The 24,963-nt window shown below is 43.2% G+C and overlaps 2 protein-coding genes across 4 annotated transcripts in view; one reads left to right on the plus strand and one right to left on the minus strand.

The window, feature by feature from the left end:
* Window positions 1-7,155, plus strand: part of LOC135555870 (parvalbumin-7-like) — a 44,173-nt gene extending 37,018 nt beyond the window's left edge. For both annotated transcript variants that reach the window (XM_064988652.1, XM_064988653.1), the window contains exons 2-5: window positions 4,345-4,413; window positions 5,967-6,099; window positions 6,350-6,459; window positions 6,574-7,155. In XM_064988652.1, coding sequence (XP_064844724.1) covers window positions 4,353-4,413; window positions 5,967-6,099; window positions 6,350-6,459; window positions 6,574-6,599 — 330 coding nt within the window. In that variant the 5' untranslated portion in view covers window positions 4,345-4,352 and the 3' untranslated portion in view covers window positions 6,600-7,155. The remainder of the gene's footprint in view (window positions 1-4,344; window positions 4,414-5,966; window positions 6,100-6,349; window positions 6,460-6,573) is intronic.
* Window positions 7,156-7,682: 527 nt separating this feature from the next.
* LOC135555869 (brain-specific angiogenesis inhibitor 1-associated protein 2-like protein 2) lies at window positions 7,683-24,244 on the minus strand. 2 transcript variants are annotated; one of them, XM_064988651.1, is made up of 13 exons: window positions 24,065-24,244; window positions 23,712-23,787; window positions 23,043-23,129; window positions 17,890-17,951; window positions 17,511-17,582; window positions 16,739-16,819; window positions 16,243-16,368; window positions 15,586-15,775; window positions 15,103-15,322; window positions 14,780-14,845; window positions 14,471-14,636; window positions 13,907-13,950; window positions 7,683-11,234 (listed from the first exon to the last, which is right to left on the minus strand). In XM_064988651.1, the coding sequence occupies exons 1-13, from the start codon at window positions 24,116-24,118 to the stop codon at window positions 11,156-11,158; spliced, it is 1,323 nt and encodes a 440-aa protein (XP_064844723.1). In that variant the 5' UTR covers window positions 24,119-24,244; the 3' UTR covers window positions 7,683-11,155. The 2 variants fall into 2 exon arrangements, with proteins under 2 accessions (XP_064844723.1, XP_064844721.1); XM_064988649.1 differs by having other exon boundaries at window positions 14,471-14,639.
* Window positions 24,245-24,963: the final 719 nt, after the last annotated feature.

A 24,963-nucleotide genomic window follows, 5' to 3' on the forward strand; every position in this document is an offset into this window, starting at 1 on the left:
TTAAACTTGGTCGCAAATGGGTCTTCCAAATGGACAATGACCCCAAGCATACTTCCAAAGTTCTGGCAAAATGGCTTAAGGAAAACAAAGTCAAGGTACTGGAGTGGCCATCACAAAGCCCTGACCTCAAGCCAATAGAAAATGTGTGGGCATAACTGAAAAAGCGTGTGTGTCAAGGAGGCCTACAAACCTGACTCAGTTACAACAGTCCTGTCAGGAGGAATGGGCCAAAATTCACCCAACGTATTGTGGGAAGCGTGTGGAAGGTTACCCGAAACGTTTGACCCAAGTTAAACAATTTAAAGGCAACACTACCAAATACTAATTGAGTGTACGTAAATTTCTGACTCACTGGGAATGTGATGAAAGAAATAAAAGTGGAAATAAATCACTCTCTACTATTATTCTGACATTTCACATTCTTAAAATAAAGTGGTGATCCCAACTGAACTTAGACAGGGAATTGTCAGGATTTGTGAAAAACTGAGTTTAAATGTATTTGGCTAAGGTGTATGTAAACTTCTGATTTCAACTGTGTATGAGTCCAGACACACAATGTTGCAAAATATTATCTCACCAACAGCACACAGATGTACATATATGCATGTACAATAACACACACAAACTCATCCCCGCCCCATGGGAGCATGCACGCACACACACACACACACACACACACACACACACACACACACACACACACACACACACACACACACACACACACACACACACACAACCCCCCCATGTGCACACCTAACCTATACCAAGCACAAAGATCAAATCTAAGTTCACACACGTCACAGACATATTAGCAAAGCCACACATTCATAGACACTCTCACTCACACACTGACACTACAAACGACCGAGTACAAAACTTACACATGTTATAGTAAACTGAGATCGAGGGGGCTTAACTTAAGGGGCTCGGGTTTCTTGAGACGCAAGTGCATTCTCCCTTGATCCCCAGAACCCTTCTTCCAAACGCACACACACACACACACACACACACACACACACCATGCAGCTGTTGTACTGAAGGCTAGGAGTTGGTCCATTCTCCTGAGGCGCGGTTGGATTTCCCTCACCTCTGGGTGAGAAGAAGGGCACAGCCGGCTCTCACACAGGAAAAAAGGAGGGTTTCATATTTCTACTTTTCATTGGAGCCAAAGGGTTAGCCAAATGGAGGAGTGTTAGAAAGGGGTTGGGTGGAAGAAAGCACTATATCTCACTAAGATGAGGCTGACTGTTGAGGCATTCTCATAGGACAAACTGTGGAAAGAGGCTAACTACTAAATAGGATATTTTAGGCTCCTATAGAGAGCAATAGTAATGGCGTCTTTTTGTAGGCACTATCTCCCCCATGGCTCATTGGCCAAAGCCTATGGGGAATTAATGGGGTGTTTGGAGGGGTTTTTGATAAACTGCAAACTTAAAGTCTGTGGTAAACAGACTTAGGAGAATTTGTACTTTTTGTTCCATGAGATAATCTTCATCAGCTAATATCACTTTTTGTGAATTTTGAAGCATTTATGTAATCAAAACAATCATAAACCACATAAGCCTTATGGGAAAACCTGTGACCATGGTAACACATGCAAAATTATGATCTCATGGGAAATTAATGTGACAACGTGAGGATGGCATATTTCAACATGTGATACCATGAAAATACACGTCACAACACTTGAGCGCGTGAAAACACAGGTGTCGAATGTCATTGAGAATATTTGACTTTAAAACGGCATAACTGACATGCATTCAGTTTAAACAGTCATGGCGCCCTCCAAGTGTAGTCTAGTTCCCAGGACATCACCAACAACCTTTTAAGAACCTTGTGTCATGGTCCTCTGGATTACTTGGGACTAAACCTCAGTTGTGATTTTAACTCACAACTTCTTTGTTGGTAGGTACCTGAAGTTCCTCCAGCGCCACTGGGCCTGTGGACATAAAAGAGATTGGTCATACATACTGTATATTGCCAAGAATACATGTTTGCATTTTGCCTAAAAGTATACATGTATACAACAAATTCAAGGTGTTATTTCTATACAATGACAGTATGCTGCTGTATTCTGTTTTCAATTAGTGTGACCACAGTATAACCTCTTCATTGGTAGCCATCTGAAATGTCCAGCTACACCACCTGGTCTGTGAGCGTAAAAGAGATAGGGCTACAGACTTACTGGCAATAATACATTCCTGCACTTTACTAAAACCTCCCCCCCCCAAAAGTGTCAGTGCTCAACTTTAACATGTGTTGACAATACAACAGAACAGATTAACCGGAACAGCATTTACTTTCACAGGTGGCCAAAAAGAACTGAAAGCCCTGCCTCTGACATGCTGGATCATAGCTCAATAACCCAACACGTGTTCTGTCCACTATTTAGCATTTTTTGGAGTGCAGTAGCGATTGCACCTAGAAATAATCACCATTATACTAGATTATCCACACAAGATATTGACCAGTACCCAGGGCCATATTAAGAAATCATTGGCCCCGGTGCCACAAGCTGTATATTTGGTGTGCTTGCTTGCCAAAAAGGTTGGCCTTTCCGACTGTAAGCAACAAGTAACTGCCAAAATAAAGGAAACACTTGAGTAAACGAGGGATTCAAATGATTTCTTATGGTCTGGTGTGCATTTTACTGGCATGGTTTGTTTTAGGTCCCCTTGTAGTCTTTATGCCAAGGCGCATTGAAGCTATTCCGACAGCACGTAGCCAAACCCTTCATAGACACTATGTTGGCGTTTCCTTTATTTTGACAGTTACCTGTATGTGCTTGTGATAACATTTTATCCACAGTAATATTTTTGAAACTATTGTTCCTCTGTGGCTAAATTAAGCTCTCTGGTGTATTTTGAGGACGGGCTCCTGTGGTTGAAAAACAAACATGTATATATAATAACTGGATCCCTTATGGGTCTTGGGCCCCTGCCCCTGACTCACACAATTGACCAGTCACATGTATCTCCTCCCTTGATCTAACGATTAGCAGGGTGGCACCAGGCAGCAGCAGGCTATCTACACTCATTGAGAGTGGGCTCCTGAATACTCCTGTGGTTGGCAGTTGCAGAATATTATATATATAATATATACTATACATTATAGTACCTTATGTGTACCTTTGACCTTTTATTCTTGCCTATAAATCTGTGGCCACATACCTGGTGGTGTAGCCGGAAATTCAGATTGCTGGCATCCCCCTTACGGAAAAACCATATGATTTCACATGTGAAATGTTGTGTTTTTTCTGAAAGGGAAAGGCTTCGTAATTCATAAAGGTCATTTTAACTAACTGATATTATCTTATAGAACAAAACTTATAAGATCTCCTAAGCCTGCGTTAACCTCAGACCTTATTTTCGGCGTTTATCCCAAAACCCCATTCTTTCCCTATTTATTTCCCCCATAGGAATTTCTGAACGAGCCAGAGGCAACGCATTTCAGTTTTTTAGGACTACAAGCTGGCGAGCTCTATTGTACTATATATGTCTAGCTGGGCCTTTTTGCTCACTCCCATAAGCCTTTGCTTCAGCTGTGTCTTAGGGAAATATCTTAGAGCACCCTACTTGGCCCTGCGGTCCTGACGTCCTGGAGTAGGGCCACCCCTTGGGGGCCATTGCAGACGTAAACGAATCCAAAAATAGACTATAAATTGCCCTCGCACGATATCATAGCATGGCCACCACACAGCAACCATACCTCAACTCAATAATCCATTCCTCAATAACCCCTTAGTCAACACCACTCACTCCCCAGCTCTCCTCTCCTCAGAGACAGATGGGCACTGGGGTAGGAAGGGTAAGGTGATACGTTTATAAGTAAGAAGCAATTGACTTCAATGGCACACAGAGTTGGACACACTGCTCGCCTTTCAAAGTGTGAGACAGAAGGAGCCCCCGGCCCACACTATAGCTCTACACAGCTCCAACTCTGCGGTATGTCCAACGGCCTCCTAGCTCCACAGCTCTTGTTCTTGTTCTATGGTATGTCCGACACAGCACAAGGCACAGATCCTATGGCACTAACTTTGCTGAGTAGACGCCTGGAGACCAGCCATTTTTCTCTTATAATAACCCCAGCCCCCTCCCAAAACACACACACACACTAAATGGAGAACTGAGCACCTCCACCCCCTCCAGTTTCTCCTCCTCCCTCCTCTCCGTCCTTTCTAAATTGTTCTCTCAATATCTCGCTCTCGCCCTGATTTCTTGCTCTAGTTCACAAGTCTCAGCAGTGTAATATGAGAATGTCTCTCTCTGTTCCCTTTGCTCTCATGTACCCTTGTGTTTAACTTGGTTCCCCCCTTTTCTTCTCCCCCCCTTGACGTTCCAGTTGCAGAGATGGCGATGAACAGCATTCTCAACGCTGCCGATATCAAGAAAGCCCTAGACGCATTCGCAGGTGACCAAACGCCTTTTACTCCAATTTATTTTCTTACATCACATTTAGGAACAGTTTCCCAGACATCCATTAAACCTAGTCCAGGACTAAGAAGCATTCTCAATGAAGATTCTCCATTGAACGTTTTCCTGTTGTTGTCCAGGACTAGGCTTAATCTGTGTATGGGAAACCATCCCATAATGTGTAAACAAGAAAATACTGAATAGAGGCAAAATAAATGGCTTATTATACTTAGTTAAGGTCTAATTAATTTATTGTATTGCACGTTAGTGGCCAATATGTGTTCTCTATACTAAAGTGTTAACAAGAGGAGCTCCTTGGTCAAACATACACATTGTACGTGTCCCAAATGGCACCTTATTCCCTATAGTGCCCTCCTTTATAGGAAGTAGGATGCCATTTTGGATCAACATATTTTTACATAATTATGATACTGTAATAGCACATCATATCTGACATAATTATTGGTTTTGTGTAACACATCTGCCAGAAGATGCCAGCTAGTCCTGGTGTTGGCACAGTCCTCTAACCTATAGAATTGATATGACCACTGGCACAACAGAATCCACACACGCACATACACTCAGACAAACGTTGTATCATCGTGTAACAACAGTAATTTCTTAATGATTGTTTAGCATTAACGTTTAGCCTCTGGAGTGCTGTGTCCAGGCAGCTCATGTATTGTTTTGTTTTTTGTTCGATGTGCGACTGGTCAGGTCCTCCAATATTTATTTTCAATCCCATGCTGTTTTTGTTTTTTTGTGTGAGTGTGTGCGTGTGCAAGCATCCGTGCGTGCGTGCGTGCCTGTCTCAAATCAAATCAAAGTTTATTTGACACGTGCGCCGAATACAACAGGTGTAGTAGACCTTAGTGAAATTCTTACTTACAGGCTCTAACAAATTGTGCAAAAAAAGGTGTTAGGTGAACAGTAGGTAAGTAAAGAAATAAAATAACAGTAAAAAGACAGGCTATATACAGTAGAGAGGCTATAAAATAGTGAGGCTACATACAGACGCTGGTTAATCCGGCTGATTGAGGTAGTATGTACATGTAGATATGGTTAAAAAGTGACTATGCATATATGATGGACAGAGTAGCAGTAGAGTAAAAGAGGGGTTGGCGGGTGGTGGGACACAATGCAGATAGCCCGGTTAGCCAATGTGCGGGAGCACTGGTTGGTTAGCCCAATTGAGGTAGTATGTACATGAATGTATAGTTAAAGTGACTTATGCATATATGATACACAGAGAGTAGCCGCACCGTAAAAAGAGGGTTTGGGGGGGCCACACAATGCAAATAGTCCGGGTAGCCATTTGATTACCTGTTCAGGAGTCTTATGGCTTGGGGGTCAAAACTGTTGAGAAGCCTTTTTGTCCTAGACTTGGCACTCCGGTACCACTTGCCATGCGGTCTGTCTGCGTGCATGCGTGCCTGTCGCGTGTGTGCATATGTATGTGTGTGCCTGCCTCCATTTGTGTCTGTACTCTGTGTGTGTGTGCGCGCACATGCGTGTGTGTTCACTAAACTGTGTGTGTATTATGCCGTGCAGCGGCTGACTCGTTTGACCATAAGAAGTTCTTTGAGATGGTGGGTCTGAAGGCCAAGTCAGCTGAGGATGTGAAGAAAGCCTTCCTGGTGCTGGACGCTGATGCCAGCGGATTTATAGAGGAGGAGGAGCTCAAGTAAGAGACACACACAACCAGAAAGACACAGACAGAGAGACACACACACACCGACACTTTGACTAACTACACCTTCATTTATTAAATAATATACAGTGCGTGGTGACTATCCAGTGACCACGTGGACATGCATCCACATCCCATATCCAAACAAACAAACACTCACGTTTAATCGTTTAGGCACCAGAGCATTCCTAGTTGTTGTACTGTCTCTATTCAAATCTCTCTGCCATCCTCCTGTTGTCCATAGGTTCGTACTGAAGGGATTTGCCTCAGACGGCAGGGACCTGACTGACAAAGAAACCAAAGCGTTCTTAAACGAAGCCGACAAGGACGGAGACGGCATGATCGGCATCGACGGTAAGTCTCTGACCGACGGACACATATACTCACCTGTGTCATCATAGTGTCATCCAATTTTCCACAGACTCCCCAGAGTGCTCTAACCTCTTGTCTCTCCTTGATCTCTTTCAGAGTTCGTTGCCCTGGTGCACGAGTAATAGACACATCCCTAGACCGACTAGCGCTCCACCACCCGGCCCCCGATATTCCCTCTCTCCCAGTCTGCAGCCCCCCCCCCTCCACCCCCCACCTCATCCCTCCACCTGCCCTCACTGACACCCAGCTCTCTCCCACTCAAGCGCACTACTACTACTGCACTGGAGGAATGGAGTCGTGGCTCCCGCCCCCCACCCCGCTAACTTACCCCTCTCCACCACTCCCACCCACAACCTATTTATTTTTTTCCTTTTTATACAAAACGTATGTGTTTCTGTTGATGTATAGTTATCAGACCGCCTGGAAGGCCAATAACCTCAAGTTAAAATAATAATGTAGATATTTCATAATGAGAGAAAGTCATTTTACTTCACCCCCCTTTTACTCTGCCCCGCTTCCCCCACTCTTTATCTGTCCATCTCTATTTCAACTTTCTGGCACTGCTCCTTTCCTTTCCTCCCCTCTCTCCTTTGGTAATGAGCTGTTGTAAAAACACACCAAAAGATGAAGCTGTGAACGAACAAACTAAAATAAATGTAAAAAATGCCTCAAGAACAACAGACTCACTCTGAATGCTTCCTCTGTTTGTCTCCTTCTCTTCTCAGATTGGTATTGCTGAGTGATTAGTGCTTTTTGAGGTTGGTTCAGTTTTGGTTTGATTACAAAAAAGTAAATCAAGGTTTTCGATTTCGGTTTCAATAATATATTTAGCCTGTTACTGCAGTGGGCTAAATCAGAGTCACACAGAGTGTTGGTTAAACAAATCTACTTTGAAACACAAGTATACCCCTCATTCACATGTTTATGGGCTTAAAAAAACAAGACACCTGTACCATGTCAGATATAGGAGTTGAAATGTGTTCAATTTTGAGTTTGCTTCCCAATATTACATCAGACGATAGAAATATAGCAAAACCGTTTGACATAGATTTTCGGCAGCTTCTTAAAAAGGATGTTAATTAATTGTGAAATTATAAAAACTATTAATAACATTCCACCAGAGGCCACTAGATGGGCAATTTTTGTCCTTTGACTGCAGGGATGGGGTACACATTAAATACATTACGAAATAAAAACAATTTAAATGATTTTAAAGCTTTTTAATGGAAATTAAAAACCAAAAATAGTGAACATTATACTGTCAAAACATTTCAAATATTCCATTGTCTCTGTCAAGGTTCACATTGGGTAGATATCCATTGAAAAGTAGAAAATTACTATCATAATGATAACATATTTCAGTTGTGTACATTACTTCATTTTTATCTGATGTCTTTATCATTTTTCATTCCTTAAGGTCATCATCTCATCTCTGCTCAAGTAGTAGCAGTCAGCCCGACCGACCATCTAACGTTACAGTATTTCTGTGCTTCATATACCGTACTGTCTTTAGTCATCCTATTTAGCTAGGCTAGCCTGTCTAATAATCTTGCAGAGCAGTCTGTTAAAAAACAAACATTTTTACTAGCTCTTCAAACAAGGTAAGGCATACTTTCACAAATTGTCTCCGTCCCTCTCATCGTTGTGTTCTGAACATTCCTATCATGCGGTCTATTTGGTCTGTGTGTGTCTAATCTAACATCCAAGCCGGGAAGTACAGTCGCAATGGATTATGGTCATTGAAGTTAATCACCAAATTTCTGTGCTGAATTAGGTTTAATTATTGGCTTAAATACTACAGCCAAGCATCCCACATAGTTCTTGACTTGATTTTGCTCGTGAATTATTGGATTTCTCTCTACAGAAACACAAAAAGAGAAGAACTAAATGGAATTCAAATAAATGAACCGATGTCGGTTAATTGGTTGTTCAATACATTTCAGTTAATCGCTCAGCACTACCGATTGGCCCTCAATAACTAGAAAATAAATGTGTAAAATATCAACAGCAACTAAAAAACAGAATCAGAGGATGTATTTCTGTCTGATTAAAGGAATTGGAAACAATGTGAAAAGCAGCTACCATTTTTATTTTAGCAGTAAAGTCAAAAGTCATTGTTTTGTTGGAGCTATTACATTAGCTCAACACTCTCACATGTCAGCAATTTACATAGCTGAGTACACACTAAGGGTCATTTAGGTTAAGTATCCCCATTGGTGGATTAGAATTGACAAACCCAGGTCCTTCCCTAGAGTAGTAGGCCACCCTACTGCCTGCATGAGCAAAAAAAACACACAAATCTCATTGTACATTTACTAACGGCACTGGACCAAACAGCACTGTTAAGTTAAGCACTAAAACTCACTTGTCATAACAATCTACCTGCATGGCATTCCTAAGAGAAAGATTAGCTCACTGTGGTTCACTGTAGTTTAGCATCAAAGTGAAGTATTGGTTTAAATTGGCATATTGTTACTGTACAAGCAAAACTAAACAAGTGCTACTTGAAGAAAACAATGCAAAAGGCTTTGATAAAAACAACTACTTCTACCACGATATTTCCTGTACCTGACATGTACAGTTGAAGTCGGAAGTTTACATACACCTTAGCCAAATACACTTAAACTCAGTTTTTCACAATTCCTGACATTGAATCTTGTAAAAATTCCCTGTCAGTTAGGATCACCACTTTATTATGAGAATGAGAAATGTCAAAATAATAGTAGAGAGAAGGATTTCAGCTTTCATTTCTTTCATCACATTCCCAGTCGGTCAGAAGTTTACATACACTCAATTAGTACTTGGTAGCATTGCCTTTAAATGGTTAACTTGGGTAAAACGTTTCGGGCAGCCTTCCACAAGTTTCCCACAATAACTTGGGTGAATTTTGGTCCATTCCTCCTGACAGAGCTGGTGTAACGGAATCAGGTTTATAGGCCTCCTTGCTCACACATGCTTTTTCAGTTCTGCCCACAAATTTTCTATAGGATTGAGGTCAGGCCTTTGTGATGGCCACTCCAATACCTTGACTTTTTGCCCGTAACTACTCTTACCACTTGGGAGCCGGCCCGTCAGGAAGACCAGGACCCAGTTGCAGAGGGAGGTGTTTAGTCAGTCCCGGGGTCCTTAGCTTATTGATGATCTGTAAGCCATTCTGCCACAAATTTGGAAGTATGCTTGAGGTCATTGTCCATTTGGAAGACCCATTTGCGACCAAGCTTTAACTTCCTGACTGATGTCTTGCGATGTTGCTTCAATATATCTACATAATTTTCCTACCTCATGATGCCATCTATTTTGTGAAGTGCACCAGTCCCTACTGCAGTGAAGCACCCCTACAACATAATGCTGCCACCCCCGTGCTTCACGGTTGGGATGGTGTTTTTCATCTTGTAAGCCTCCCCCTATTTCCTCCAAACATAACAATGGTCATTATGGCCAAACAGCTCTATTTTTTTTCATCGGACATTTCTCCAAAAAGTATGATCTTTGTCCCCATGTGCAGATGCAAACCGTTGTCTGGCTTTTTTATGGCAGTTTTGGAGCAGTGGCTTCTTCCTTGCTGCGCGGCCTTTCAGGTTATATAGGACTTGTTTTACTTTGGATATAGATACTTTTGTACCTGTTTCCTCCAGCATCGTCACAAGGTCCTTTGCTGTTGTTCTGGGATTGATTTACACTTTTCCCACCAAATTACGTTCATCTCTAGGAGACAGAATGCATCTCCTTCCTGAGCGGTATGACGGCTGCGTGGTCCCATGGTGTTTATACTTGCTTACTATTCTTTGTACAGATGAACGTGGTACCTTCAGGCATTTGGAAATTGCTCGCAAGGATGAACCAGACATGTGGAGGTCTATAATTTTTTTATGAGGTCTTGGCTGATTTCTTTTGATTTCCCATGATGTCAAGCAAAGAGGCACTGATTTTGAAACTAGGCCTTGAAATACATCCACACCTCCAATTGACTCAAATTATGTCAATTAGCCTATCAGAAGCTTCTAAAGCCATGACATTATTTTCTGTAATGTTCCAAGCTGTTTAAAGGCACAGTCTTCTTAGTGTATGTAAACTTCTGACCCACTGGAATTGTGATAATAAATGATAAGTTAAATAATCTGTCTGTAAACAATTGTTGGAATAAGTACTTGTGTCATGCACAAAGTAGATGTCCTAACCAACTTGCCAAAACTATAGTTTGTTAACAAGAAATTTGTGGAGTGGTTGAAAAACAAGTTTTAATAACTCCAACATAAGTGTATGTAAACTTCTGACTTCAAATGTATATGAAGTCAGAAAATATTCCTTTATCGCTGTAGTCATCTGATAAACTCCATCATATTTTTTAAATAACCAACTGTACAAGGTTGGTATTAGGGGCTGCTTTGAGAAAGTGTGGGGCAGTTTTAAGACAGTTTTCAACAGTTTGGGAGGATTTGGGGCAGTTTTAGGGCATCAACCATAAAACCTCTGCTGCATTTGCATGACTACATTTCAGACACCTGCCAGATCTCACAACGCCTGGATAAGTATGAATTTAACATATCAGTGAATCATATGATATAGCAGTCGACTGCACAGTTGATAATGCGGAATGAAACCATTTGTTGGTGCAATGTAATGACTGAAATGTAGTCAAACTGGTACGCGCCCAATACCTCCCAAGGGCGTGACCTCTTCACCGACGGAGCCGTGGAGCAGATCTGTCATCGGTGGACGTGGGCTTCAGCTTGACAGTGGCGAAAGGGTTGGTGCCCCTATACAACAAAGACAGTGAGAGAACAGAGATATGGTAGCTCACGCATGATGTTTTGACGAGCCTGAAAGAAAACCGAAACTCACACATAGTTTGTTAACCAGCATAAACAGTCCAGAATGACGATTTCCCATGAAATAATCAAGTTGTCATTTATTTGGATGAACAGTGTACAGCAGCACTAACCCAACGCACACGGCGCCTCTCCAAAACTAACTGACCAAGCATGGCCCAGCATTATCACATACAGTAACTCATTTGCATAACATTGTGTGATATGCTGAGAGACATTTGAATGTGTACGCAGATTACAATATCCCCAACAAGCTCCCACAGTCTCACTGCAGAATTAGACATTTTTCCACATTCACCAAATGTCCAATTCTGAAGTTGCTCCAAATGTTTTTGACACCCTGGGTTGACTCCTGCTGCTCTGTATCGTTCCATTTCTCAAAACGTCAAATTTCAGGGATGCGTTTAGCCACTCATTCCAAAGGTTAAGGTAAGGGTTAAGGTTTGGGATAGGGCTAAAACATTACGTTTAGGCACTCATTCTGAATGGTTAAAGCGGGGGGGAAAAAAGAAGAAGCAATTGCTACATCCATTTTTGGACTTATACATTTATGACATGTACCCATTGATTCTTGAAGAATAGAACTTAGAAATGCCTCAGAAGCTTAGTTCAAGTGTCGTACCCCAATAGAACTTAAAATATCAGCTTGTTTTGCTCAACATTTGTAAACAAAGAAAATGTTAACATGGTTTAAACCCTCTCATTTTGATATCATGGATGGTCAGTCTTTGTATCCATATTTCGCCTATGAATTCGAGAGTGATTGCATTTCTCCAGCCCCAATCCTCAGCTTTTTAACAAACCAGTGGCAGGGAGTCCGCTTTGTTATTGTTTCTACTGCTGATTGCTGCTTTAAGGTAAGGGTTAAGGTTTTGGATAGGTTATATACAGTGCCTTCGGAAAGTATACAGACCCCTTGACTTTTTCCACATTTTGTTACATTACGTTAATCCATACTCTAGAATGGATTAAATAAATAAAAACATACTCGGAAATCTATACACAATACCCCATAATGACAAAGCAAAACTGGTTTTAAGAAATTCAATTGATTGGACATGACTTGGAAAGGCATACACCTGTCTACATAAGGTCCCACAGTTGACAGTGCATGTCAGAGCAAAAACCAAGCCATGAGGTCAAAAGAATTGTCCTTAGAGAGCCGAGACAGGATTGTGTCGAGGCACAGATCTGGGGAAGGGTACCAAAACATTTCTGCAGCATTGAGGTCCCAAGAACACAGTGGCCTCCATCATTCTTAAGTCGAAGAAGTTTGGAACAACCAAGACTCTTCCTAGAGCTGGCCGCCCGGCCAAACTGAGCAATCGGGGGAGAAGGGCCTTGGTCAGGGAGGTGACCCGATGGTCACTCTGACAGAGCTCTAGAGTTCTTCTGTGGAGATGGGATAACCTTACAGAAGGACAACCATCTCTGCAGCATTAAATCAAACAGGCATTTATGGTAGAGTGGCCAGACGGAAGCCACTCCTCAGTAAAAGGCACATGACAGCCCGCTTGCAATTTGCCAAACGGCACCTAATGACTCTCAGACCATGAGAAACACGATTTTCTGGTCTGATGAAACCAAGATTGAACTTTGTCACGTCTGGAGGAATCCTGGCATCATCCCTACGGTGAAGCATGGTGGTGGCAGCAGCAGGGAGTGGGAGAGTAGTCAGGGTCGAGGCAAAGATGAATGGAGCAAAGTACAGAGAGATCCTTGATGAAAACCCGCTCCGGAGATTAGACTGGGGCAGAGATTCACCTTCCAACAGGACAACCCTAAGCAGGACGATCCTAAGCACACAACAGGACGACCCTAAGCACATAGCCAAGTCAACGCAGGAGTGGTTTCGGGACAAGTCTCTAAATGTCCTTGAGTGGCCCAGCCAGAGCCCGGACTTAACCCAGATCGAACATCTCTGGAGAGACCTGAAAATAGCTGTGCAGCAACAATCCCCATTCAACCTGACATAGCTTAAGAGGATCTGCAGAGAAGAATGGGAAAAGCTCCCCAAATACAGATGTGCCAAGCTTGTAGCATCATACCCAAGAAGACTCAAGGCTGTAATTGCTGCCAAAGGTGCTTCAACAAAGTACTGAGTAAAGGGTCTGAATATTTATATAAGTTTAATTTGTCCGTTTATTTTTATTTTTTATTAGCAAAAATGTTTTAAAAAAAATGTTTTTGTATTTTCATTATGGGTATTGTGTGTAGATTGAAGAGGGAAAAAACAATTTAATCAATCTTAGAATAAGGCTATAACCTAACAAAATGTGGAAAAAGTTAAGGGGTCTGAATACTTTCCGAAGGTACTCTGTATAAAAAAAACAGTGTCCGCAACTGGGATCGAACACACAACCTTCTGACCCAGAATCATGGGATTACACCCAGGCACCACGCCCTAGCAAAACCCAAGCCTACTTGATGGTAATAGCGTTCACTGTTGCCCCTAGTTGCCAGTTTTGATGGCATTTCCCTCGGGACATGGATAAACATCCAATTTCGACATCAATCTTGGACGATCTCTCTAGATATCACTTCTTAGTAATGAATAAACACAAATAGGACTGATGAGAACTGCAATGGCTGTTCCTTACTTTGGAAAGAGGTTTGGCCCAGGTCCACCATGATGCTCTCCTCTCTGCAGGAGGAGGAAAGAACACAACTTTAAAAGGTGTCTTTTCCAACCCATGCAAACATGTTTACATATAGAGCTGTAACCCAGAGAGGGGGGCAGAGCATCTACGGGTGTGCAATCCACACCATGCAAAGATCCAACACCATGCAAACACACACACTCCTCACCCCCCTACACTGTCAGCAGCTGGAGCTTCCCCCCTGCATCCACCAGAAGGAGGGCTGTGGCGTCATAGAGAACAGCACATTGCCACAGTGCCCCTGCTGGCCGGAGGACAAACATGCCGCCGATTTTAAATACTAATTTTCATTAAACCTTTTCTGCTTTAACTCCATTCTAACTAGCTTTGAATGACTTTCACTCAGAGACTTTCCTCAGACTATCATGTTAACAATAACAAACCAACATTGATTTGTTAGAAACACCACGTTAGTGTCGTACAGCAGGCTCACCATAGCGTAAACAGTGTAAAGACTAGATTTTAAGAACTTCATGGCCAAAATCGATCCTCAGTGATCATTACCTTATTGTCAGAGTGAGACTCCGCCCTTCTATCCATGCTGGGTGTGATTGGACGCATCTCTGTCTGTCTATTGGGTGGAGGCGGCGGGGGCGGGGGTCTACCGTGGCGGCTGCCTCCTGATTGGCCCAGCAGGTTGTCCATACTGTGGGCGCTCCTAAGGGTGGAGCTACTGAAGGGTCAAAGGTCACCAAAAGTCAAAACAGCATTAGCAACTATCACTTAAAGGGATAATTTACCCAAATTTCCCCTCAAGGGAAATTATTATTTGCTTATTTGCTTGAACTGTCCCTTTAAGAGCTAGTGGATCACCTGGAGCCAGTTGATCTAGGGGCCTCCTCCAGTGTCCCCACATAGGCAGCTGGGAACCAGCCCTGGCTGTGGGGGAAAGCAGAGAAGAGATACATTTCTATGAGTTTCTATGAAGGACAGAGAGCTATGGCATGCTGGCATTCAGCACATGTCATAAGCAAGTAGGCTAAATAATATATATATTAAAATTATATTTTACATTTTCTGGTTCATATCCCAAAGACTACAGTATCAAGTGGAGTATCTCTTGAACAGATTTAAGTTTTCCTTATATAATGTTCTGTGAGGGCAGGAGCATCTCTCTCTACCTCCCCCTCCCTCACCGTGAGCTGCCCTCTGCCCGGCCGTAGAGCCAGCCGTTACGGGGCTCCTGCACCAGCACGCTCACCACCTCCCCCCGGGAGAAGGGCAGCAGGGTGGGGTTGCTGGAGTTAGCAGGGTGGGATACCAGAGCTCTCATAGGTCTCCCTCCTCCACCTCCACCCAGACCTAGGGACTCGCCAATTGAGCTGGAGCGGGAACGGATGTTCTGGGGTGATGGGCCTGGGGGGGGGGGGGCGGACGGACATGGATGTGTGAACATCAGAGGGCCAGAAAGGCAAGTCATAGGAGAGGAAAAACACCTGAACACCATGGGTATGGCATGTACATAATAGTTATCCAGATAGACTTAACCTGTTTTAGCATGGACATTGCCATTGATGGCTTCCACCAAAGTAGTCAACTGGGCACGAAGATGAGTACTCTAACTAACACTATAGGTTTGGTATACTGTAGTGCAGATATACAGTATATCATGCCCCCACCTCTGGAGGGCACTCTTCCCAGAGGCTGCTCCTCTTTGCCTGACCATTGGCTCCCCCTGTCCTCCTCCCTCATTCTGGAAGTGTTGTCCTGGTCCAGGTGAGAGGGGTTCCGGGATCCAGGTCGTCTGGTGGCGTTGACCTGGTCTCTCCATCCATCAGCTATCTGCTGTAGGCCTCCCCCTGCCCCTGTCTGGCTCATCGAACACACACACATTGCATTACTTTCATTCACCTTGTTTATTCATTGGCTTTCATCTAGGTCAGGGAACTCACTCTCTTCTCTCTTACTTACCACTCTCACTCAAAAAAAATAAAAACAGAAAGCAACACACTGGGTGGAGCCTCTACTTATTCATTCCCTTCAAATCCACAAATTGGAGATTTGGAAAAGGCCAGGAGCAGGTGGTCATATTGCAAACCAGCCACGGTTCTTTCTATGATGAATGTGGTTTATGGGTCGTCCTCTGTAGCTCAGTTGGTAGAGCATGGCACTTGCAATGCCAGGATAGTGGGTTTGCTTCCCGGGACCATCCATATGTAAAATGTATGCATCTCTGACTGTAAGTCGGTTTGGATAAAAGTGTCTGCTAAATGGTGTATATTATTGAGTGTGTATGATTAAATTAGACTGTAGTACAATGAACTAAGCTACACTACCTTGTTCATGAGGTAGATGATGGACTGAGTGAGACCACAGTGTTTCTCAGCCAGGAAACGGTATCGCCTTTCTTCCTCCATCAGAGCCTCGTGCTGACTCTCCCTCAGGAAGTGAATGTACTCATCCTGTGAGCACACATGCAATGTGTAAATATAGAACTTCCTCTGACACAGACATGCACTGTGTAAATACTTTTTATTTTACTCATACTCTTTATCTGACACACACACACACACACACACACACACACACACACACACACACACACACACACACACACACACACACACACACACCAGTGGAGGCTGTTGAGGGAGGACAGCTCATAATAATGGGCAGAACTGAGCAAATGGAATGGCATCAAACACATGGAAACCATGTGTTTGATACCATTCCACCTGTTACGCTCAAGCCATTACCATGAGCCCGTCCTCCCCAATTAAGATGCCACCAACTTCCTCTCTCTCACACACACACACACACACACACACACACCTGGTGAGCCCCTCTCCTCAGCTGCCTCTCCAAAGATATGGCCTGGCTCTGTACCTCCATCTCATATCGCCTCCTGCTGCCCTGGAGGACACATTACATCAATGCCAGATACATTTTACACTGAGTGTACAAAACATTAGGAACACCAGCTCTTTACATTACATAGACTGATCAGGTGAATCCAGGTGAAAGCTATGATCCCTTATTGATCTCACCTGTTAAATACACTTCAATCAGACAGGTTAAAGAAGGATTTTTAAGCCTTAAAAAAGTTGAGAGCTGGATTACGTATCTGTGCCATTTAAGTGCCCTTGCCAGACGCACCAGTTTGAGTGTGTCAATAACTGCAACGCTGCTGGGTTTTTCACGCTCAACAGTTTCCCGCATCAAGAATGGTCCACCACCCAAAGGACATCTGTGGGAAGCATTGGAGTCAACATGGGCCAGCATCCCTGTGGAATGCTTTCCATGCTCCCAACAAATTGAGTCTGTTCTGAGGGCTAAAGGGGGTACAATTCAATATTAGGAAGGAGTTCCTAATGTTTTGTACACTCAGTGTATACATAATAACACCACCATAGTCTTTATGTAAAAGTATCAGTAAGGATCAAACAGGAATGGTCCGGGCACTGCCCACTACTTCTGTACTACTTTTGTACATTCGGATTCTGTCTGTGTGCCAGTCCATGATCTTTACTACACTACTACTGTACTGTCAACACAAGGGGGTACAGTATGTGAAAGGGGTATGTGAAGGAGAGTGGCTACTCACTGCTATGTAGTCCTTATCCAGTCTGACATTGTTGTTCATCTCCTGTAGCACCTCAGTGTGGAACCAGCGGAACTAGAGCAACACAGAGAATGGTTATTATGATCGCAGTAGTCGAAACACCACTGGTAAGCCAAACAATCACATCTCAAATTGTCAGATTATAGAGTCAACTGTGATGTTACACCATCTGGTAAAATATACAGTACAATATATTCATACGTGGGTTGCTTAGTTGTGAGTTGTTTTGACAGGTGTATAACTACAACCCCAGATACAATTGCAATACACTCGTAATTCTTCCTTTTGAATTCTAATACAGTAAAAGAACTAGTGCAGTGCCACTGTTCTACTGTTTGATGAGGAGTGTAAAGTAACCTACTATTCCTTCCAGTTCAGTGGTGAGACGCTTCTGGTTCTCTGAAATCTGAATCAGAACATCTCCTGTGAGACGCAATGAGAAATTATTATCATAGGCAGACATTGACACCCCCCCCCCCCACACACACACACACCAGAAAAAGAGACAGTGTCAAAACACACATACAGTCCTACCCCGCCACCCCCCATACACACACACTGAATGAGAGCCTGCTTTTATCATCTTTAACAACATCCCAAGGGGCATCTCTCTGACTACACTGTAAGACACTTCTGTAATTTCAACAGTGAAAAACACAGTAGAATTCACAGTTAAATATCATAAACAGGTTTTAAAGCACATTGTAAGAGTTATGTCATTTTACATTCACATTTGACATTTTTGTCATTTAGCAGATGCTCTTATCCAGAGCGACTTACAGTTAGTGCATTCATCCTAAAACAGCTAGGTGGGTCAACCACATCACAGGCATAGCGAATACATTTTTCCTCAATAAAATAGATATCAGAAAAAGTCAGAGGTAGAAAGATGGCCAAGGACTCAGATTCAGGGGGACGCTGGTTCCACCATTGGGGTGCCAGAACAGAGAAGAGCTTGAACTGGGCTGAGTGGGAGCTGCCCACCCGCAGGGTTGGGAAGGACAGAGGACCAGAGGTGGCAGAAGGGATTGCTCAGGTTGGGGTGAAGGGTTTGAGTGTAGCCTGAAGATAGGAAGGGGCAGTTCCTCTTCCTGCTCCGTAGGCAAGTACCATGGTCTTGTAGTGGATGCGAGCTTCGACTGTAAGCCAGTGGAGTGTGCGGAGGAGCGGGATGACATGGGAGAACTTGGGAAGGTTAAATACCAGGTGGACTGCAACGTTCTGTAAAAGTTGCAGGGGTTTGATGGCACAAGCCAATAAAACACTGTAGAACGCACAGAAACATACCTTAAATATGTTTTACAGAATACATGATGGTGCATTGTGGGAAAATGCTGTGGGCGGGGAAAGAATCTCATTAACATATTTTAAGGCATGCCTTGTAAGAAGCTCTATTTGAGTGAGAATGTTCTGCCCCCAGAGAATACAGTGATATACAAACCTTGTCCCAAAAAAGTACAGTAACTTACTGGTCAATTTCACGCCCAATTTTTCAGTTTTTGATTTGTTAAAAAAGAAGGTTGAAATATCCAATAAATGTCGTTCCACTTCACGGTTGTGTCCCACTTGTTGTTGATTCTTCACAAAAAAATACAGTTTTATATCTTTATGTTTGAAGCCTGAAATGTGGCAAAAGGTCGCAAAGTTCAAGGGGGCCGAATACTTTCGCAAGGCACTGTATTCGTTTGCAATAAACATTGGAGACAAAATATAACTTACATGTCAACTATATAAGCCAACCTTATCTGTTTTGCCCCATGGTTGAATACATGTCGATTTTGTTGCTAAATCGACAGATAGGGAATGAACACAGGTATTGTTAGTGAAGGGTAAGATAGTTGAATGTTAAATCAGGTTTACGATTGAGTGAACTGCTAATATCAATGCGGAACAGAAATTTTCCCAGATTTTACCTTTAGCTCAATTCAGGTAAACATTATTTCAAATCAAAGTTTATTTGACACGTGCGCCGAATACAACAGGTGTAGTAGACCTTACAGTGAAATGCTTACTTACAGGCTCTAACAAATAGTGCAAAAAATGTGTTAGGTGAACCGTAGGTAAGTAAAGAAATCAAACAACAGTAAAAAGACAGGCTATAAAAGTAGCGAGGCTACATACAGACACCGGTTAGTCAGGCTGATTGAGGTAGTACGTACATGTAGATATGGTTGAAGTGGCTATGCATATATGATAAACAGAGAGTAGCAGCAATGTAAAAAGAGTGTTTTTCATATTGAGTGTGTGTGTGTGTTCGTTGGTTCAGAATACACCATATTGTTACGGCACTGATATTATGCCGTCTCTGTAATAATATAGGAGATCCAGGAAAGCAGATATTCGGACAGCAAGGAAGAGAGGGGAGCGAGAGAGAAGAGAACACAGGAAAACATAGAGAGAGGGGAGACCAACACAAGACAAACATGTCATATTGCTCTCCAGCCAGAGGAAGTAGTTCTTGCTAAACATGACCTCTCGTAAAGAGAAAGGTGCTGCTTCTGACATGTCCTGTGTGTATAAAGTCTTAGACCCTGTGATATATTTCCATCGCTGAAAGCAATCATACAGGCCGCGCTGACTGTCCCAGTTAGCAGCTGTGAGATATTTCAGTGCATTAAGACGTCTACATACAGTTGAAGTATACATGTGATATGAGTAATGTAAGATATGTAAACATAATTAAAGTGGCATTATTTAGAGTGCATTGTATAAAGTGACGAGTCATCCATTTATTAAAGTGGCCAGTGATTGGGTCTTTCTGAGTTAGTGATTGATGTTTAGCAGTCTGATGGCCTTGAGATAGAAGCAGTTTTTGTCTCTCAGTCCCAGCTTTGATGCACCTGTACTGACCTCGCCTTCTGGATTGTAGGGTGTGAACAGGTAGTTTGCCCCCTGATGCGTTGTGCAGACTGCACCACCCTCTGGAGAGCCTTGCAGTTGAGGGCGGTGCAGTTGCCGTACCAGGCTGTGATACAGCCCAACAGGATGCTCTCGATTGTGCATCTGTAAAGGTTTGTCAAGGTTTTGGGTGACAAGGTGCTGTTGCGCCTTCTTCACCACACTGTCTGTGAGTGAATCATTTCAGTTTGTCTGTGATGTGTACGCAGAGGAACTTAAAACTTTCCAACTTCTCCACTGCTATCCCTTCAATGTGGATAGGGGGGTGCTGCCTCTGCTGTTTCCTAAAGTCCACAATCATCTCCTTTGTTTTGCTGATGTTGAGTGAGAGGTTGTTTTCCTGACACCACACTCCGAGTGCCCTCACCTCCTCCCTATAGGCTGTCTCGTCGTTGTTGGTAATCAAGCCCACTGCTGTTGTGTCATCTGCAAACTTGATGATTGAGTTGGAGATGTGCATGGCCACGCAGTCGTGGGACAGGGACAACAGGAGGGGGCTGAGCACGTACCCTTGTGGGGCCCCAGTGTTGAGGGTCAACGAAGTGGAGATGTTGTTTCCTACCTTCATCACCTGGGGGTCGGCCCCTCAGAAAGTCCAGGACACAATTGCACAGGGTGGGGTTGAGACCCAGGGCCTCCAGCTTGATGAGCTTGGAGGGTACTATGGTGTTGAATGCTGAGCTGTAGTCAATGAATATCATTCTTACATAGGTATTCCTTTTGTCCAGATGGGATAGGGCAGTGTGCAGTGTGATGGCGATTGCGTCGTCTGTGGACCTGTTGGGGAGGTATCCAAACTGAAGTGGGTCTAGGGTGGCCGGTAAGGTGGAGGTGATATGATCCTTGACGAGTCTCTCAAAGCACTTCATGATGACAGAAGTGAGTGCTACGGGGCGGTAGTCATTTAGTTGTTATTGCCTTCTTGGTTACAGTAACAACGGTAGCCATCTTGAAGCATGTGTGGATAACATACTGGGATAGGGAGCGATTGAATATGTCCGTAAACACACCAGCCAGCTGGTCTGCGCATGCTTTGAGGACATGGCTCGGGATGTTGTCCCTATTCATGGCTTTATTATGTGTGTCGACGTCGGCAACATGGCTACAGAAAAATCGCCATGTATAAATCCAAACTGTACAAAAATGCAAACGCAACATGCAACAATTTCAAAGATTTTACTGAGTTACAGTTCATATAAGGAAATCAATTAAATGACTTAATCCATTGATTTCACATGACTGGGAAGACAGATAATATTTTATTCAGGCTATGTCCACGTTATTCTCACATATTTTAGAATGTAATAATAATGTGAATATCAAGGCCTAAAAAATACATTGTTAAAGTGGTAACAGTATAATTTTTATTTTACACTTTTTGCATGGATGGGGGTTCTATATTAGGCCCTATTAAGTACAATTACATAGATTATACAATTGTATAACATTCATGTACTTATGTTGCAGTAGTTTGTGTCGGGGGGCTGGGGTCAGTTTGTTATATCTGGAGGTCTTATCCTGTGTCCTGTGTGAAATTAAAGTATGCTCTCTCTAATTCTCTCTTTCTTTCTCTCAGAGGACCTGAGCCCTAGGACCATGCCTCAGGACTACCTGGCATGATGACTCCTTGCTGTCCCCAGTCCACCTAGCCGTGCTGCTGCTCCAGTTTCAACTGTTCTGCCTGCGGCTATGGAACCCTGACCTGTTCACCGGACGTGCTACCTGTCCCATGCCTTATTAAACCTCAAATACAGTACATGTTTTACATTTCCTACATTGCAGGAAAGTTCTCCTTCAACAGGGTGATCAAATTAAGATCCTACATCTGTAACTCCTTTTAGCCTCAGAGTGTCTGAGTGGCTAGGTTCAGGATGGGTTAAATGAGCTAAACAGGACCCACAGCCTGTTACACTCTATTATGCATACGGCTCTGAAGACTAGTCTGTCACCTGATTCCACTGCTATAGTACAGATAACACCCCCTAACAAGGGCTCCGGTTACATTATACCTCTTATTAGGAAAATGGGAAGACTCTGGACCAGTTGTTATGGTTAGACGCACGTACATGTTGTCTTGTTACCTCAAAATGCATCAACATTACAGTCACACTGATGTGGGAAAAGTTCATTTTAATGCATATTCCACTATGGGGTAAATACACACCTATGCGCTCTATAACTCTGCTCTATACAAACAGGAACAGACATACTGTGTATGGCACAAAAAAAAACACACGCATACAGCACAACTGTTATTCAACCCAACCCAGTGTCCACCCTCTGTCACATACACGCCCTCATCTAAGAAAGCTCCAGAGGTATTGTGACGGTAAAAGGAAGTGCACCAATGTGCTGCCTGTCAGGTAAACTTTGCTCTGTGTGGTTCGGTGAAGGACACTGCATTGATTGGGGTAATAACCACAACCATAAACAGCACAAAGAACCCATACAGTACATCAGTCCTTCGTGTTTCTCTAGCTTTGTTCCTGCATCTTTGTTCCTGCACCTTTCTCATACTCTTTAACTGACCTGACACACACCATACAGCAGACACATGCACATATGTAATGTACACACGCACGCACGCACACACACAGTGAATGAAGAGGTTCTTACCAATAGAGCGAGACGATATGGTGTGGAAGGCCTGCTCCCCTATCTTAGCAAGGGTGCTGAAGTAAGCCTCACTGGTTACCGCAAGGGCTAAACACACACACACAAACAAGCAATTGAATTGCATATCCAGTTGATATGATTCACTTTGCTGACATGCCAGAGTTAGACTCATGCCAGTAAAAGCACAACAAACACATGAATCTGAAAGCAGCAAATTGCAGAAAGTTTGTTTAATATGCATCGACAGAAAAGGACTGCTGCAGACAGAACATAAACTGGACAGACACATTTACATTCAGCAGTTCAACCAATAGAAACGTGTAGGTCATATAATGTCCTATAGGTTCATCGTAATAAACATTCCCAAGTGATATGGCAGTACTTTACAAGGGAAACCTTATGAACTCTGTTGACAAAACGAAAAGTAATTTGCATTTATTTCCAGGTTTGTTGTGTAGAAGGGAGGAGAGGCAACAAGGAAGGACACGACAAATGATCTCTCATTGATGAGATGATATAGTTCTGAGAAGGATCTCGTATAAATCAGTCATATACTAACTGTAATGAGAATGACTCTTTTGTCACAATGTACTCTATTTTATTTGCATGCTTCATCGTATTCAAATGCATGCCACAAAGGTCATCGGTTTCACTTCCTTTCTTTCTCACCTTGGAAAGCCTGCATGTAGCTGTTTCCCAAAGACACTAACTTCTGTAGACTTGGGTTGAACTGATCCATCAGGCTCTGTTGACACACACACACACACACACAGAGACACACACACACACGGTGAGATATTGAAAAGTGTGGTGTTTATCTTGAACAGTAAGCTGTATACATATACTCTGTTCATAAGTGATATTGTATTTATCCATAGAATACAGTACTGCTCACAACTATAGTGCCTCAAATTGAACAGAATATACAAACAACAAATGTGCATTGCAGATTAGGCCTACAGTTGAAGCTTATATCTAGGGCTGCGCTACAATTGTCAAGATTTCAAACCAATCTCACTCACCGCATATATGCCCAAAGTAGAGCGATGTAACTGGTCGCTGTTTTGTCCAGACATTCTGACGCTCAAAGTGTTCCCACTGGCTGCCTATGAAACATTCAATCTATTTATTTATACGTTGTGAAAATTAAGGGTGACAGTCCCGAAAGTCCCCTATCCGTATCAACGCGGATGTTCTAATTCACAGGAAACTGGGCGGGGAGCAGAACGTGTGAGTAATTGACACTGGAGCTCAGAGAGGACAGTTGTCAATTATTAATCAAGTCAAAGCTATAAACGATGCAGCAACACAAAACACGCAGCGACTAGTGACCTAAGCTTTACAAAGACATGTTATTTGTGTAAGTAGGGGCCTTAAATGGCCATTTTCATTATCTCCATTACAATACCAGCGTCTACATATGTGAAAAAAAGTGCATTTCTACGTTTTGTAGAAAAATATATAAAGTTCTACCCGATGACATCATCAAAAGTTAAAGCGTTTTAAAGATAGTGATTTTCAAACACTATGGGTTTCGGATGACGTGGGAAGCAAGAAAATACCGATCCCTCTAGCTAGAAACTAGTTGCCGGTTTAGAAATCTGTCACGCCAGCTCCCGCTCCCCCTCGAGCGCCAGGCTGCCGGCTTGTCAGGCTCCCATGCCTCAGCCGGCTCATCAGGCTCCCACGCCTCAGCGGGTTTAGCAGGCTCCCATCATGCCCGTCAGGCTTCCACGCCTCAGCCGGCCCGTCAGGCTCGCCCAGGTGGGATGCCGGGTTGCGCCCCTAGAGGGGGGGGGGGTCTACTGTAACACCAGTTTCCACACCCCCTCTATGCCCATCATTACACACACCCGTCATCATCATTACGCGCATTAGCGCATCATTAGACTCATCTGAACTCCTTCACTTTGTTGATTGC

This window comes from Oncorhynchus masou, chromosome 15, assembly GCF_036934945.1.
Source record: "Oncorhynchus masou masou isolate Uvic2021 chromosome 15, UVic_Omas_1.1, whole genome shotgun sequence".
NCBI lineage: Eukaryota > Metazoa > Chordata > Actinopteri > Salmoniformes > Salmonidae > Oncorhynchus > Oncorhynchus masou.

What these genes read in the sequence shown, in the direction of transcription:
- LOC135555869 (XM_064988649.1), bottom strand. Translation starts at nt 24,118, where the DNA reads ATGTCTGGACAAAACAGCGACCAGTTACATCGCTCTACTTTGGGCATA. An exon ending in TGGATAAGGACTACATAGCA is followed by an intron (nt 16,820 to 17,510) that starts GTGAGTAGCCAC and finishes TGTGTCCTCCAG; the next exon opens with GGCAGCAGGAGGCGATATGA. An exon ending in CCTAGATCAACTGGCTCCAG is followed by an intron (nt 14,640 to 14,779) that starts GTGATCCACTAG and finishes TTGACCCTTCAG; the next exon opens with TAGCTCCACCCTTAGGAGCG.